At 39.9% G+C, this 18,294-nt stretch overlaps 1 protein-coding gene across 1 annotated transcript in view; it reads left to right on the top strand.

The window, feature by feature from the left end:
• Positions 1-18,294, top strand: part of ANO4 (anoctamin 4) — a 354,975-nt gene that overhangs the window by 147,825 nt on the left and 188,856 nt on the right. The window contains exons 3-4 of the mRNA XM_065888413.1: positions 13,457-13,593; positions 16,003-16,161. Of these exons, the coding sequence (XP_065744485.1) occupies positions 13,457-13,593; positions 16,003-16,161 (296 nt within the window). The remainder of the gene's footprint in view (positions 1-13,456; positions 13,594-16,002; positions 16,162-18,294) is intronic.

Genomic DNA, 18,294 nt, shown 5'->3' with positions numbered 1-18,294 from the left:
GGGAAGTCCTCTGCAGAGTTTTGTGTTGCCTAAAGTTCCTGCCTTTTGTTCTCTGAAAGTCTGAGCTCCTGAGTGCCTGATGCTTAGATAGGAGAAGAAGAGAGAGAGAGAGAAATAGACAGGAGGAATGTCCTAAGACAGGCTTCCTTGGAGTGTCCTGCAATGGTAGCATGGCTTCTTGTAGGTGGGTGGGAAGAGAGGGAGTGGCTGTGTTGTGTGCCTGTGGGGACTGTGCCTGGGCTACCTGAACTGCCAGCCACGGCTGAGATTCTGCAGCCTGAGGAAGGAACAGATCCTTCAGCATTCAGGGAACTTTGGAGGCTCTGCGAAGGCAGCAGTCTCATCTTCCTGTTTCTTTGTTGTATACCCAGTTCCTTGAGCAGAGTATGGAGTACAGTAGCTGCTCAGTAAATTTTGTTAATGCGTGAGTGAGTGAATTCCACTGTAGGCTCACAAAGGGGGCAGCTCAGCAGTAGCCAGTGGAGCAGCTTGGAGACCAGAGTAGTTTGCAAAACCTCCAGAACCTTTGTGCAGCTCTGGATATGTGAGGTAGAGGAGTGGGAATGTCAGCAATGACTGAAATGAACTGTCTGCTGCGGATGGGTTGGTTGTATCCTCAGATGGGAAACCTGTGGATATAGAGGGCCAACTGTATAGACTCTGGGGACTCCTGAGCGGCATTCATACCCTGACAGACTTTATTGTGATATAGTCCATTAGGGTCTAATGGACTAGGGAACGAAAGAGAGCAAATAGCAAAGTATTTGGAAGGAGAACTGGGAGGTTGGAAGGATTATTGGATGATTGTTACACTATAGTCCGACCCTTTGTGCCTGCATAGGCCCCTAAGCGATCATATAGCTGTTCCCACATTGGTGGTGCTCTTGCTTCTGTGGGTGATGAGACCTAGTCATTCCTCAGTGACATCCAGTGAGTCATTTTGAATCCAGTGTCTTGAGCCCTGATTTCCCATTGTATTATTATTATTATTATTATTTTGCGTTACGCGGGCCTCTCCCTGTTGTGGCCTCTCCCATTGCGGAGCACAGGCTCCGGACGCGCAGGCTCAGTGGCCATGGCTCACGGGCCCAGCCGCTCCGCGGCATGTGGGATCTTCCCGGACCGGGAAACGAACCCGTGTTCCCTGCGTCGGCAGGCGGACTCTCAATCACTGCGCCACCAGGGAAGCCCTCCCATTGTATTTTTAATTCACATGGCTATGCTGTTTCAAAGGGAAAGATGAGGGAGAGGGAGGAACTGACATCAGTTGAACATCTTGTCTGGCAACTCTGTGGTTGACGTTTTACCTGTATTATTTTATTTAGTCTTAAACTCTCTTTGCCTTAATTTCCACATCTATAAAAGGGAGGTAGTTATAGACAATCTATGCAAAGCCCTTAGTGCCTGGCACACGGTAAGCGCTGTGGACGTGTTGGCGGCCACGTTGTCTTCATTCCTCACAACAGTCCTCTCTGGTACGTTGTATTATCCCCACGTAAAAGGTAAAGAAATTAAAGCTTGAACAAGTTAAAGCACCCAATCTAATAGTAAGTGGGAGGACTAGTGTTTGAACTCAGGTTTGTCTACATCCAAAGCTCACGCTCTTTCCAGAGAAGGGACAGTTATGGTCAGTAGACTTTTAGGATTTTTAATGCACAACATCACTGATCTTGTTTCTAGTTGTGAGAAGGGAACCGAGGCTACTGAGCAAAGTTTGCATCAGGTATACAGTCCTTCTCTAAATATCGTTCCCAGTTGTGGAAGAGGTGCCATCATTAGCTGCCTTGTTACAGAAGTGACCAAGGTGTCTGTCTTTTCTTTAGAATGGAGCAGTTGCAAGAGAAGCTCTTCTTAAGAAACACGCTGTCTTGGGAACGAGTTAATGATCTCGGCCCCTTTGCAGAGTGTATTGTGGGCACCCCGTGCCGTCGTGTATGCTCTGTAATTTTATAAACAGCATCCTTCCCAACCGCACATTTTTTAAAAACTCATGACTTGTTTTTTTAAAGGCACATTTTGAATCTTAAAGCATTTCGAGTTAACTTTCCACGGCAGAAGAAAAGTGCCTGCTCTCACATCTGTAACCATTAGAACCCCAGCTTACTTATCCCAGTTTTTCTTTGGGGAAATGTTAACATACCCATTTAATTGTTGCCATAACACACTAGCAGAGGTCTCCAAACTTTTTAAAAGTTGGAATCTGTCTTTTCCCCCCCATATATTTTTATATATAATAATAATATTGATATTATGTAATATAAATATATAATTAGAATATAATTATATATTATCACATATAATATCTGTGTAAGACAGATAACTGAGCTGCTCGGGGTAGGTAGGGGTAAACGGTGTAGGACTTTGCGCAGTTTCCTTTTTGGCCTCCATGGCCCCTGAAGTTCCTCAAAAGAATCCTGGGGTTCCCAGGAGCACACTTTGAAAACCACTGACCTATTAGAAAGGAATAAAGCCAGCTAAGGAAGGACTTATGTCCTTTCCAATTATTTATTTTGAGTTTTCTAAATTAGGCTTACTTTTTCTTCTTCTTGGTCCACCAGGCAGTCTCTGCCTTAGGGACGTTATCAGATTCATTTGAAGAGTAGAGGGTCCTAGAGGGACCCTCTTTCTCTTTTCTCTTTGAACTTCTAGAGGGTCCTAGTCTTGCTAGTGCCATATAAATGCTAAGCAGTGTTTGGTTCTTAAAATCCCAGCCTAAGGTGCTCAAAGCTGTGCTGAGGCTCTGTGTTTTCCTGAATTTTTAAGAAACATTTAATTTGATCTATTTGTTAAATTTGTAAAAGTGTCAGACTTGTCGGGCTACAGATGTAAAGTCTAGCTATATTCAGATAAATGTTAAAACTGTGACAATTGTTTGCTGGTTAAATGACTTCCTGTTCTTGAAAGCCAAACATGATTTAAGAACAGTAGAATGCTTTCCACAAAACCGAGGAGTCAGCTAGAAATAGCCTGGATTTGGGAGTCAGACCTGGGTTCAGATTCATCTCTGTCACTTACGAGCTGTGTGACCATACTTCGCACCTCTGAACCTGGCTTCTTTCTCATACTGCCTGTCTCCTAAGGTGTTCTGAGGCTGAAAGGAGAAACCAAGCCTCACAATCCTTCACACCTGGTTGGCTCTGAATAAATTGTCGTCCTTTCCCACTTTCTTCCTATTTAACTCCGAATCCAAGAGAAAAACAGATTCTTTCAAGCAACGGCACTGAGATAATTAGAATAAGAAGAGAATGGCAATTGATATCATCTTAAACCAGCTTTTATTTTAGATGAGCACTGAGCACCTCTTGTTTGCTAGCTAGCCCTTGGGTCAAATTTGGAGCTGCCTTGGGCCTTCACCTGAAAGGGACCCTAAATGTAAAGATGAACTGGTTATAAAACAGCCAGGTAAGTGTTTAAACTGAGACATGAACAATCTTTTTTCTTTTTTTTTTCATTTTCTAATGAGGCTTTGAGGTCAATATGTAATACCTTCAGAATTCTGCGCATCAGATGTAATAATTTGGAACTCGGGATAAAAATAGTGAAATGAACTGGCACGCTGGAGGACAAATATGGATACCTGGATTATACTGCATAGCCCTTTCATGTCTTCTTCAGTGACCTATCATTTCACTTTATTTTCTCTGCATCAGAAAATACTGAGATTAAAGTACTCCTGAACTACAATGCCAAGGTGGGGTTATTTTTTAAAAAGAGCAGGGAGTCGAACGATTTGATTTTTTGGAATTTATTTTTTACCCTTTTAGGCTGTTTCTGAAACAGTCTAAAACATTTGCGATTTGTTTTTTTGTTGCCTTTATAGCACTGCTTCCTCAATTTCATCCTCTTGTCTGGAGGTACAAGGCTTCCCAGTCATGTCTTGGTCGTGTTTATACCTCCCGCACCTAAACTGAATGTTGGTTTAATGAACAAGTGACAGAAGATAATCAGTTCACTTGTTCGTTTGAGCCCTTGCGGTATATTTGCAGTCTCTTTTCCCAAGAGAATCGAATAATCGCTAACATCCCAAATGATTTTCACTGAAGGAATAATGGAAATAATTGCAGATATTTGATGAGTAGATTCAGTACTCCGGCGGCAAATTTGCCTTCCCACACAGGAAGAATGTCAGCATCTCCTGCTTCCTGGCCCTCTGCCTTCTCTGTTCTGCCTCCATTCTGGGAGAGTATCACAAGCCAGCCCTCAGAAATCTCTTTTCTATGCTGAGTTTGTGGCTTTACTCAGAGGCTGTAGCTGAATTTTGGTCTCCCAGGCAATTTGAGTTTCTTGACCCTTGTTCAGTTGTTAAATGTGATTCCCTGCTGTTTAGTTCCTGGGTCTCTTTAGGCTGAGTGCCTGCTTTTTGCAAAAGAGAATCATTTGGGGATCTCTCTTGCTTTCCCAAATGCATGGTACCCACCTACTGGGACCCATGTTAACTGCCAAGTTTCGTTCACACAGCCCTTCCTGAGTCTGAATGCAATGCAGGTCCATACCTGGTTTGCATGGAATTTTAAAATTCTCTCTCTTTCTCTCTCTTGCCATTCTTAATTGACTTCTCTGAACATTGGACTCTCTTATTTAATGACCCTAATTACAGAATTCTACCAGGCAGATAATTATCAAACACTTTTTTATTCGAGAAAAAAAGTAGGAGGAGGTAAAGGGATCCATTAACAAGTGACCTTGTTTGCATGAAGAGGATGTTTGTCACGTCCGTGCCAGAGAAGGAGAGGCCCTGCTCCCACCTTGGCTGGACCCTGAGCTCTGTGAGGTCAGGGGTCCTGCCTGTCATGTCTAGTACTTAAGCCCCAGCTTTTAGCCCAGCACACTGTATGCCCAGGGTAGGTAATCAGTAACTACTTGTTGAATAAATAGATTTCTAAAAATAGGTGAACTTCAGAGTTGGGGGTTTTCTTAAAGAACAGAATGAAAGTTCGCATGAAAGGAGGCTGCACTTTGTTCCTAAACTTTACCTTGTAGTTAAAGCGGATCTATCAGTGACAATGGTGAAATACTGACAAAGGACACATGTTTATTCTGCGGAGTGTTTACATGTTCTACAGTCTTCTTACCATATGTTCAGCTGAGCGTTTTCTTTTCTCTTTTTTCTTTTTAAAAAATTTTTTTTAAATTTAATTTTTCTTTTTTTATACAGCAGGTTCTTATTAGTTCATCACTTTTATACACATCAGTGTATACATGTCAATCCCAATCGCCCAATTCATCACACCACCACCCCCACCTCCCCGCCGTCTTCCCCGCTTGGTGTCCATACGTTTGTTCTCTACATCTGTGTCTCTATTTATGCCCCGCAAACCGGTTCATCTGTACCATTTTTCTAGGCTCCACATGTATGCGTTAACATACAATATTTGTTTTTCTCTTTCTGACTTACTTCACTCTGTATGACAGTCTCCAGATCCATCCACGTCTCAACAAATGACCCAATTTCATTCCTTTTTATGGCTGAGTAATATTCCATTGTATATATGTACCACATCTTCTTTATCCATTCATCTGTCGATGGGCATTTAGGTTGCTTCCATGACCTGGCTACTGTAAATAGTGCTGCAATGAGCATTGGGGTGCGTGTGTCTTTTTGAATTATGGTTTTCTCTGGGTATATACCAAGTAGTGGGATTGCTGGGTAGTATGGTAGTTCTATTTTTAGTTTTTTAAGGAACCTCCATACTGTTCTCCATAGTAGCTGTATCAATTTACATTCCCACCAACAGTGCAAGAGGGTTCCCTTTTCTCCACACCCTCTCCAGCATCTGTTGTTTGTAGATTTTCTGATGATGCCCATTCTGCCTGGTGTGAGGCGATACCTCATTGTAGTTTTGATTTGCATTTCTCTAATGATTAATGATGTTGAGCATTCTTTCATGTGTTTGTTGGCAGTCTGTATATCTTCTTTGGAGAAATGTCTATTTAGGTCTTCAGCCCATTTTTGGATTGGGTTGTTTGTTTTTTTGTTATTGAGCTGCTTGTAAATTTTTGAAATTAATCATTTGTCAGTTGCTTCATTTGCAAATATTTTCTCCCATTCTGAGGCTTGTCTTTTGGTCTTGTTTATGGTTTCCTTTGCTGTGCAAAAGCTTTTTTGCATTTAGGTTTCATTAGGTCCCATTTGTTTATTTTTATTTCCATTTCTCTAGGAGGTGGGTCAAAAAGGATCTTGCTGTGATTTATGTCATAGAGTGTTCTGCCTATGTTTTCCTCTAAGAGTTTCTGGTCTTATATTTAGGTCTTTAATCCATTTGAGCTTATTTTTGTGTATGGTGTTAGGGAGTGATCTAATCTCATACTTTTACATGTACCTAGTTCCTTTAGGTATAAGGTTAGATTGTTTATTTGAGATTTTTCTTGTTTCTTGAGGTAGGCTTGTATAGCTCTAAAATTCCCTCTTAGAACTGCTTTTGCTGCATCCCATAGCTTTTGGATTGTCGTGTTTTCATTGTTATTTGTCTCTAAGTATTTTTTGATTTTCGCTTTGATCTCTTCAGTGATCTCTTGGTTATTTCATAACGTATTGTTTAGACTCCATGTGTTTGTCTTTTTTACATTTTTTTTCCCTGTAATTCCTTTCTAATCTCATAGCGTTGTGGTCCGAAATGATGCTTGATATTATTTCAATTTTCTTAAATTTACTGAGGCTCGATGTGTGGCCCAAGATGTGATCTGTCCTGGAGAATGTTCCATGTGAACTTGAGAAGAAAGTGTAATCTTCTGTTTTTGGATGGAATGTCCTATAATTATCAATTAAATCTATCTGGTGTATTGTGTCATTTAAAGCTTGTGTTTCCTTATTTATTTTCATTTTGGATGATCTGTCCATTAGTGTAAGTGAGGTGTTAGAGTCCCCCACTATTAGTGTGTTACTGTCGATTTCCTCTTTTATAGCTCTGAGCAGTTGCCTTATGTATTGAGGTGCTCCTATGTTGGGTGCATATATATTTATAATTGTTATATCTTCTTCTTGGATTGATCCCTTGATCATTATGAAGTGTCCTTCCTTGGCTCTTGTAACATACTTTATTTTAAAGTCTATTTTATCTGATATGAGTTTTGCTATTCCAGCTTTCTTTTGATTTTCATTTGCATGGAATATCTTTTTCCATCCCCTCACTTTCAGTCTGTATGTGTCCCTATGTCTGAAGTGGGTCTCTTGTAGACAACCTATATATGGGTCTTGTTTTTGTATCCATTCAGCAAGCCTGTGTCTTTTGGTTGGAGCATTTAATCCATTCACGTTTGAGGTAATTATTGATATGTATGTTCCTATGACCATCTTCGTAATTGTTATGGGTTTGTTTTTGTAGGTCCTTTTCTTCTCTTGTGTTTCCCACTTAGTTAACTTCCTTTAGCATTTGTTGTAGAGCTGGTTTGGTGGTGCTGAATTCTCTTAGCTTTTGCTTGTCTGTAAAGATTTTGATTTCTCCATTGAATCTGAATGAGATCCTTGCTGGGTAGAGTAATCTTGGTTGTAGGTTCTTCCCTTTCATCACTTTAAGTGTATCATGCCACTCCCTTCTGGCTTGGAGAGTTTCTGCTGAGAAATCAACTGTTAACCTTATGAGGGTTCCCTTGTATGTTATTTGTCGTTTTTCCCTTGTTGCTTTCAATAAGTTTTCTTTGTCTTTAATTTTTGTCAGTTTGATTACCATGGGTCTTGGAGTGTTTCTCCTTGGGTTTATCCTGCCTGGGACTCTCTGCACTTTCTGGACTTGGGTGGCTATTTCCTTTCCCATGTTAGGGAAGTTTTTGATTATAATCTCTTCAAATATTTTTTCTCTCTCTCTTTCCTTTCTCTCACTCTTCTCTTTCTGGCACCCCTATAATGAGAATGTTGTTGCGTTTAATGTTGTCACAGAGGTCTCTTAGGCTGTCTTCATTTCTTTTCATTCTTTTTTCTTTATTCTGTTCTGCAGTAGTGAATTCCACCATTCTGTCTTCCAGGTCACTTATCTGTTCTTCTCCCTCAGTTATTCTGCTATTGATTCCTTGTAGTGTAGTTTTCATTTCAGTTATTGTATTGTTCATCTCTGTTTGTTTGTTCTTTAATTGTTCTAGGTCTTTGTTAAACATTTCTTGCATCTTCTCAGTCTTTGCCTCCATTCTTTTTCCGAGGTCCTGGATCATCTTCACTATCATTATTCTGAATTCTTTTTCTGGAAGGTTGCCTATCTCCACTTCATTTAGTTGTTTTTCTGGGGGTTTATCTTGTTCCTTCATCTGGTACATAGCCCTCTGCCTTTTCATCTTGTCTATCTTTCTGTGAATGTGGTTTTCCTTCCACAGGCTGCAGGATTGTAGTTCTTGCTTCTGCTGTCTGCCCTCTGGTGGATGAGTCTGTCTAAAAGGCTTGTGCAAGTTTCCTGATGGGAGGGACCTGTGATGGGTAGAGCTGGTGGGCAGAGCTCATTAAAACTTTAATCCATCAGTTGAGCATTTTCTGACGCTTCAGCATTTCTAATCTAGGCTGAAGCTCTTGAGAGACTGGCAGGTAATAATGATGCCTTTATACCACTCATTCTCCAAAAATCAGATTGCCTGACATACTGATTTCCCTTGAGTGCCCAGGTAGCATCAGTCCCATAATAACTTCCAGACAGTAATTCTGGTGGGCAGCAGTAAGGAAAGCAAAGGGCTTCTCTCCCTTTTCCCATGATAGCTGGTCCCTCTGGAATCAAATAGTTGGGCCTTTAATGTAGAGCAGAATTTCTCAACCTCAGCACCATTGACATTTTCGGCTGGAGGACTCTATGCTGTAAGGGCTGTTCTGCACATTGTAGAGTATTTAGCAGCATCCTTGGCTTCTTCCCACTAGATATGACTAGCACCACCCCTTGATATCAAAAATGTCTCCAGACCATACCAGATGCCTTCAGGGTGACAGTTTAGGGCCAGTTGAGGACCATAGATGTCAAAGGCTTTCTTGAACAGATTGTGCCAACACCAGAAGGTGATACTGGTGGAAGATGACGTGGTAATTTTCTATCCTTGGTGAAAGCATAAGGGCAATTCCTCATGGATGGATGAATGGATATTCAAGAGTTTCTTCCCAGTGAGAGCCAGTCACCGAGACAAAAATCTCAGTGTGCTCTTTAGCTTCCCCCTTTATCTCTCATCTCATCCCAATCCATCCCTCTGAATAAGCATTCCAACTTGTAAATGCTTCCTCTGCCTTTTTGTATTGATGATGGTAAAATGCTAACTTAAGGTCCCAGAGTCTAAAATCAAGAAACCAACATTTCTTATGGATCTGCCATGTGTCAGCCACCCTGCTAATGTGTACATAATCTCACATAATACTCTCAGCCACCCTTAAAGAAGTTTTCTGTACCTGTCTCACCTGTGAGGAGTTGGGAACACAAATTCACACCGCTAAGCGGTAGAGTTTGGAAAATAGTACGCAGGTCTTCTGATGTTGTTAAAAGAATATTTTTACCCCATTGTTCACATATAACCGATATCTACTTAGAAAGTCATCACTATCTGAAAATTTAACCAGTATCTACTTGAAACTCTGGAGCTCCTGGCTTGTGAATAATAACTGTGTTTGGAGAAATGTATATGCAAGGTCCCAGAGCCGTAGAACAGTGGAGAAAATAGGACTCTTACACATCATTAGACAGTGACCACTTCGAGGTCATTCTGTTATTCAACAAATATGAGTTGAGGGCTTACTCCATGCCTGGACCTCTGTACACCAGTCAAGACAGACAGTGTCCCTGCCCTTATGGAACTTATATTCTAATAGGGTAGACATCCAGCATACAAGTAAACAAATGAATAAATAATTACAGCCTATGATACATGCTGTGAAGGAAATGAGCAGTGAGAGGAGGAGATGGAGAGTAATTGGGTGAGGGGCAGCTTCTTTACATAGGGTGGTCAGGGAAGTTGTCTTTGACTTGGACATCTCCCACAGCATACTGTACTTCCTCAAAAGTGTTAGTGCTTCTTCTTGATCACCTGGCACAGTGCCTGGCCCAGTGTAGATACTCCTAAACCTTGACTGTATGAAAAGATTATGATGTTTTTCCTTGGTAGCCTCAGAGCCTAAAAACCTCTAGTAAGTGTATTAGTTACTTCTTGCTGCTGTAACAAATTACCACAAACTTAGTAACTTAAAACAGCACAGATTTATTATCTTACAGTTCTGAAGGTCAGACATCCTCAAGGTGTCAGTAAGACTGTGTTCCTTCTAGAGGCTCTAGGGGAGAATCTGCTTTCTTGCCTTTTCTATCTTCTAGATTCCTTGACTTGTGACCTTGTCCTCTATTTTCAAAGCCAGCAGCATAGCATCTTCCAGTGTCTCTCTCTCTCTCTCATTCTGACCTTCCTGCCTCTCTTGTAATTACATTGGCCTACTCATGTAATCCTGGATAATCTCCCCATTTTAAGATCCTTGACTTAATCAAATCGATGAAGTCCCTTTTCCCATATAAGGTAACACATTCACACGTTCCAGGGATTAGGTCCCCTTTGGGGTCCGGATTCAGCCTATCACAGTAAGCAATAAATGTTCATTTTATTCCCATGCCTGTTTTATTTTACAAATGAAAAACTTGCCGTTAAATGAATTGCCCAAAATCACACACTTGGATACAGCTTTAGATCCTGGTCACCCCGTCTAAGTACATGATCATTATTCTCTCTATATCTATATTCTCTCTCTATCTAGACTCTGTTCTTTATAGCACTCAGCACACTTCACATTTCTTTGATTATTTGCTTTGTTATTACCAGAAGGGCAGGAAGACACATCACTTTTATTCACCAAAGTACAGTCACTGCACAGCTCGGTGCCTGACACATAGTGTGCGCACCTCTAAAATTTTTTTAGGTGAAAGAATGAATACTCTTTTGTATGCTTGGGTAAATAGAACTCAAATTCCTATAAATGATACTGGTCAGCAGCTTCTCATAGGTTAAAAATCCTTAGCTGTTTTTAAAGCATCAAAGAAAAAAGTGAACTTCAATGTTGGCATATAATTTGAGTCAATAAAGAAGGGGCCCCCAAAGCAAAAATAAACAACTGGGACCTAATTTAACTTAAAAGCTTTTGCACAGCAAAGGACACCATAAACAAAACAAGAAGACAACCTACAGACTGAGAGAAAATATTTGCAAACAATGCGACTGACAAGGGCTTAATTTCCAAAATACACAAACAACTTATACAGCTCAGTATCAAAAAACAAAACAAAACCCAAACAACCCAATCAAAAAATGGGCAGAATACCTAAATAGACATTACTCCAAAGGAGACATACAGATGGCCAACAGGCACATGAAAAGATGCTCAACATCACTAATTACTAGAGAAATGCAAATCAAAACTATAATGAGGTATCACCTCACACCAGTCAGAATGGCCATCATCAAAAAGTCTACAAATAAGGCTTCCGTGGTGGTGCAGTGGTTGAGAGTCCGCCTGCTGATGCAGGGGACGTGGGTTCGTGCCCCAGTCCAGGAAGATCCCACATGAGCCATGGCCGCTGAGCCTGCACGTCTGGAGCCTGTGCTTCGCAACAGGAGAGGCTGCAACAGTGAGAGGCCCACGTACCGAAGAAAAAAAAAAAACAAGTCTACAAATAATAAATGCTGGAGAAGATGTGGAGAAAAGGGAATCCTCCTACACTGTTGGTGGGAATGTAAATTGGTGCAGCCGCTATGGAGAATAGAATGGAGTTTTCCTTAAAAAAGTAAAAATGATTCTGCAGTGCCAATCCTGGGCATACATCTGGAGAAAACTCTAATTCAAAAAGATACATACACTCCAATGTTCATAGTAGCACTGTTTACAATAGCCAAGACATGGAAGCAACCTAAATGTCTATTGGCAGATGAATGGATAAAGAAGATGTGATACATGTATACAATGGAATATTACTCATCCATAAAAAAGAATGAAATAATGCCATTTGCAGCAACATGGATGGACCTAGAGATTATGATACTAAGTGAAGTCAGAGAGAGAAAGCCAAATATCATATTTAACTTACATGGAATCTAAAATATGATACAACTGAACATATTTACAAAACAGAAATAGACTCGCAGACATAGAAAACAAACATACGGTCACCAAAGGCAAAAGAGGGGGAAGGATAAATTGTGAATTGGGGATTAACAGGTATACACTACTATATATAAAAATAGATAAACAACAGGGACCTACTGTATAACATAGGGAACTATATTCAGTATCTTGTAATAACCTATAATGGAAAAGAATCTGAAAAAGAATATATATATAAATGTACCTTCTTCCTGTACACCTGAAACATTGTCAATCAACTGTACTTCAATAAAACATAACGAAGGAGCCCATACCTGGCATTATATTTTCCCATCCACTAGTGCTGAACTTTGCTATCTGGTGTACTGCAACACTGTGTGCATTTGAGTGTGGTATTCTGTACTTACGACTCCATATACAGTACTTTATCTGTTGACATATTAGCATCAAGCGTCTTTTGGGAGAGTTCCTGAGTAGCTCAATTCGCAATTCCAATTCATGATTAGAGGAAGAAGAAAGGCAAAAAACCTAACTGCACACTTTATTAGTGCATCAGCTTTTCTCTGTTAGGCCTTAAAGAAGTAACAAAGGAGAAATAAAATCACAGTTCTTACTGAACTATGCAAGTAGCACATTTACGGGTTCACTTAGCAAGTTGTATGGCATTTAAATAAAAACAAAAAATTTTTAAAATATAGGTCATCTCCAACATAAAATGAGTTCTTAGAAGCCTTAAAGAACCTTATGCTAAACAACTATATGAAGGAAAGCTAAACAAACACAACGCCTCCTGTTATCTTGGAAGACAAGTTATATTTACACTATGAAGATACCTTGCTTCACGTTGTCCATCTTGCCTAATGAAGACACTGTTTGGTCAAACATGTTTTACATCTGACATCCGTTTCTCTTAGGAAATAATATACCTGTCATTCAAGGGGTTATTGAAACAAAAAATATGAAGCCAAAGGGAGATGTCTTTACTTTTTTTTTTTAAGTGCCTTAATTTTTTAAAATTAATTTTTATTTTTGGCTGTGTTGGGTCTTCATTGCCGTGCACGGGCTTTCTCTAGTTGTGGCGAGCGGGGGCTACTCTTTGTTGCAGTGCGCAGGCTTTTCATTGTGGTGGCTTCTCATTGCAGAGCACGGGCTCTAGGCATGCGGACTTCAGTAGCTGTGGCATGCAGCCTCAGTAGTTGTGACGCGCGGGCTCTAGAGTGCAGGCTCTGTAGTTGTGGCACGTGGGCTTAGTTGCTCCACGGCATACGGGATCTTCCCGGACCAGGGCTCAAACCCCTGTCCCTTGCATTGGCAGGCAGATTCTTAACTGCTGCACCACCAGTGAAGTCCGGAGATGTCTTTACTTTTAGTATTGCTTTTAAGATCCCAGATTCTTACCCCGACTTGTATTTACTTTGCTTCTAGTGGCCAAGGATGTCAATATTCTTTTTGATGAATTGGAAGCTGTCAACAGTCCTTGCAAAGATGATGATTCTCTCCTTCACCCTGGAAACCTGACCAGTACTTCAGATGATGCTAGCAGATTGGAAGCAGGGGGAGAGGTAAGAGTGTGCGATTTCTTAAAAACACGGTTCTTGATCCAGGCAGGAACCTGAGAAGCATAATGCAGTAGATTGTTTAAAGTCATCATCTCATTGAACTGTGGGTTCCTGAGGAAAAAAAGGACCAGGTCTTGTAATCCTGTGATGTCCTCTAGGAGTCTAGCGCATTTCTGGGATCTGAAATCTACTTACTCTCAAAACAAACTTTCAGTGGATCATGCACTTACCTTATACCTAAAGGCATTTTGTTTTTATAGAGAAGATTCTTAAAACCACCCATCATTTTAAAATGATCTACGTTCTGGGTGTCGCTAGCTAGTAAAAAGTTAGCTTTACAAGGATGTTGAAAATCTTGTAAAATTGAAACGAAATCAATTTCTGTTGAAATCTCCCAGCATGTAGAACAGTGACACAGAGTGGACCAGACCTCAGTAGGTGTTGGGTTGTCTGAAGCCTCTCTGAGTCTCCATTTGCCTCTGTAATCTGGGAACTCATTGCAATTGTAAATAGACCCATCTGTTCATGTGTCATTTTGGGGGGAAAAATAAGTATTTTGTTAAAGGCATTCACTGTTGCTCAGCTGTGTCTCAGTGGAGTTTAATATCTCCTTTGTATATGCACTAGGTTTAGGTGATAGGAGCACAGATCAGAGTCAACTAATTTATTGTGTGTTCTTAACGTTTTTATTATTCCAGAGGCTGTTAACTAGTGAAAGGATAACACCTTTGACCAGGGAAAATTGTTTACTTCTACCAAGCTTCCCAGTCCTCTCTATAAATACCATATGCTACTTATCTATGTGTGGGTTTTTTTGTTTTTGTTTTTTGTAAGAAAAAACTCATTCTGTCATCATCTCTTCACACAGAAACTTTGGATGCCATAATGTGGCATAAAGCAAGGACCTTGAGAGGCACCTCAAAAAGCAGCTAGTGTAACCCCCTTAATTTATAGATGATGAAACAGTCTCAGGTAGGTTAGGGCTTTGCTAACTCTCCTCTTGCAGCCTTGGCTGGTTTTGCAGATAGGCGCTAATGTGTTAAATCTACAGGATGGTTCCCTTCCCTGGCAGGTGATTGTTAAGAAAGTGTTTATTTGGCTAGACTTCTGAGTGCTTCTTAAGGCAGAAGCCAAAACTCGTCAGTGAGGATTGGTCATCAATTATAAATACCTACACCAGCTATGAGACGTGTTATTTCCATCACTCCTGACTGAGATTTTCGTTTTGGATGAGGTTGCATGCATGTCACTTGTGCATGAGTATGGATTCTAGCAGTGGCCTTGGAGGTCTGGCATGTGTTCCTTCTTCTTACTACTATTTGGAAACTGATGTGTACCGTGTCCTCCAGTTTTTTGTGTGTTTATGCGTACGGTTGACCCTTGAATGACGTAGGTTTGAACTGTGTGGGTCCGCCTATACATGGATGTTTTTCAATAGTAGACACTACATTACTACGTGGTATGTGGTTGGTTGAATCCGTGATGCCGAGGAACTGTGGATATGGAGGCCCCACTATGACTATAAGTTACAAGTGGATTTAACCCCATTGTTGTTCACAACTGTATACACAAATATCACAAGAAAAATACTTTTCTTATTGTGGGAAAAAAATTTGAGAAACCCTGAACTAAAGTATTACTAAAACCATCAGACCACTTGTGGTCCCATCCTTCTCTCCTCCCGGATGGACTGTCTTCCTGAATTTTTGTGGTTTTTATTCTCTTGCTCTAAAAATGGTTTTACCATGCATATATAAGTAGCCTTAACAACTTATTTTACATTGATTTTATTTTGTGCTTTATAAAAAATGGTATCATGCAGTATAAAGTCTTTTGTGACTTGCTTTTTTCTGTCAATATTGTTCTTAAGATTTTTGCTTACTATTAGATGCATCAGTAGTTCGTTTTCACTGCTGTATAATATTCCACTGTATCACTGTTCTACAGTCTATTTATCTATTTGCCTCTTCATTGATTTGCACTGATTCCTATGTTTAAATTTTTTTCTCTTATGAATAACGCTGCTGTGAACATTCATATACATGTTTCCTAGTTGCTTTACCAGGAATTTCTGTAGGGATATATGTTATGTAAATGTTCAATTTTACAAGATGATGCTGGTGTGTTTTCCAGAGTAAATATATCCGTTTTCACTCTCACCTGTAGAATATGAGAATTCTCAGTTGCTCCACATCCTTGCCAACATTTGCTATTGTTAGGTGTCTTAAGTTTTGCCCATTGGACTGCTTTTTCAATTTTTATTTTGTTTCCTCTTGTTTACATTTTCATTAATAAAAGTGTAATTTTGATAAAACACAAGGAAATGCATTTAGTTTTAATTGTTCTTTAATATTACTCACCCAAGGCTCAATTTTGAGTGTCTTAAACTGGTCCCTTTCTCTTTGTGTGCAGACAGTACCAGAAAAAAACAAATCAAATGGACTTTACTTCAGAGATGGAAAGTGTCGGATTGACTACATTCTTGTGTACAGAAAATCCAACCCCCAGATGGAAAAGAGAGAAATATTTGAAAGAAATATTAGAGCAGAAGGATTACAAATGGAGAAAGAGGTAAATAGTTTGCTTGGATGAGAAAAAATATAAATATACATCTATTCATATTGGGAGACAATTAAAAAATAAGCAGTCATTATGTTAACTGAATGTTTCATTTGCTGAGGGTTTGCCAATCTGCAGTGTGTGGAGAATGTTCTAGCAATTAGATTTTCGCAGCACAGTTTGCCTTTGAGAGCACTTTGATGCCAAAAGATTCCGTAAAAATCAAAATATTCAAATTAAATGGATTGTTTCAAAGTGTTATAATTTACCTGATTTCCTACATCTACTGCTTCTCGATGTTAATGGCGGGTTCTATTTGCATGGATTAAAGAAAACTTCGGATAAAATGCAATCACCCCACCATAGAGGCTCTTTTTACATTTCAGGAAACATAATGGGTTTGGGTACCCTCACACACAGCAGAAGAGACTGGCTGATCCGGCCAAAAACAGCTGGGACTTACAGAGTGATTCTGTTTTTAAAAGACATTCAGGTTGTTTTTATCAAGTTCCCAAACTCAAGGATTACCTTATCAGTGTTTACTCTTCCCCTTCTCTCCTCTGCAGGGGAAGTTTGAGGATGGTACAAGAGGCCCAGCCAAGCCTCTGATAATAATCCACAATGGGATTATTGTGTACCCAGAAACGCTGTGCACATTTCTAGAACTTGGCCCTGTTAGCTGGATTATGTAGCTCTTCTCAGATTTTCCCTAAACACTGTGCACAGCTTCTGGAGCTTTCCATAGTCCAGAAGAACATGTTGCCAATTAAAAGGGTTTGCTTCTGATTCTGCTTTTCAAGGCTAAAGGATAGATCTTTGAAGTCAGACATCCATGTTTTTCTTTATACGGTGAAGGTTGCATGCTAATCTCGGTACATTTTAGATAAATAAGATGTTTCCAGGTCTGTTAGACTAGCCTCAACTCTGGAGCATTTATAAAACAGAAGTAGTATTTTTCTGGAAGTCTCCAAAAAGAGAATTAGAAAAACAGTGAGATGAGTATAGCCTTAAGGGAACAGGTTCTCATTCTCAGGAAAGTGGAAGCAGATAGCTCAAAAGACTGCTTCAGCTGGAGTTTCCCCCAGAGCAACAAACGGAGTTAAATATGTTGTTTTTTCCACTTTTGTGGGGTTCCAGAAAATCTTTCCTATACCCGCTGAACATGCCTTTGATAAATCTTGTTCTTTAAGTTTCTATTGAGACAGTTGTGTATTCTTTTCTTAACATTGATAGTGCATTAATATTTTATCCCTAAAAATATTTTCTTCATCTTTTATTCTAAGTTTCAGAATTTTTATGTAAAGAAATAAAAGATCTGTATCGCGACATGATCTGAAATAACGAAAGTCCTTCGTGTGATCCGTTCTGACTCTGTCAAAGTTTTGATTCCCATCAAAACTAGGTAGCTTTCTTCAGTTAATGAAAGATTTATATTTGGAGCTTCATAACTATTCTCTCCACTCCTGGGGCTTTTGTGTATGTCTTTTCAATGTCATTTTGTGGCTTACAAGTTAAAACTCAAAAAGCCTAATACTTTTCCAAATAAAATACTTTACTAAAGAAATGACAAATCTCCTGTATGTCTCCTAGAAATCATCTGTACTACAGTATTCACCTGCCAGAATTAGAGCAGGTAGCTGAGGACGGTTATTCTGTCTTTTAGTGTGCAGTTGGTTCTGCGTAGTCCAGAGTTGACCATAGTGTGTTAGATGTTCAGCTCATATGATTTTAGTGGTATACAAGATAATTTTGTTTGGTTCTAATTTAAAACAAATTTTAATACCTAGGTATTTATTTTAATGTTTACTGGAAAAAATAGCAGTTGGGAAAAGGGCAATATCACCATATGGCAAAACTTCATAAAAACTTATCAAAGCATCTCTTTCTCTCCCTTCCCCCCAGAAGTTCTTCTCTTGGTGGCAGCTTCCCTACAGTCCTCTATCCACTACCAACAGCTTGGTTTTCTGGAAACTTCTTCCTAAGCAGCTCTTCCCTGTGGCCCAAACTCTGCATAAGCGGCACAGTTTGACTCTGACTCTGTCTCTGAGCTCTGCTTTGCGTCCTCACAGCCACAGCCAGTTCAGCAAGAAGCGGGGGATCTCTGCACATCCTTCCTTGCTTAGAGGCAGCAGGAAATTATAGCTA

This window comes from Phocoena phocoena, chromosome 11, assembly GCF_963924675.1.
Source record: "Phocoena phocoena chromosome 11, mPhoPho1.1, whole genome shotgun sequence".
NCBI lineage: Eukaryota > Metazoa > Chordata > Mammalia > Artiodactyla > Phocoenidae > Phocoena > Phocoena phocoena.
The sequence above is the reverse complement of the archived record's forward strand: the minus strand, read 5'-3'. Positions and strand labels throughout refer to the sequence as shown.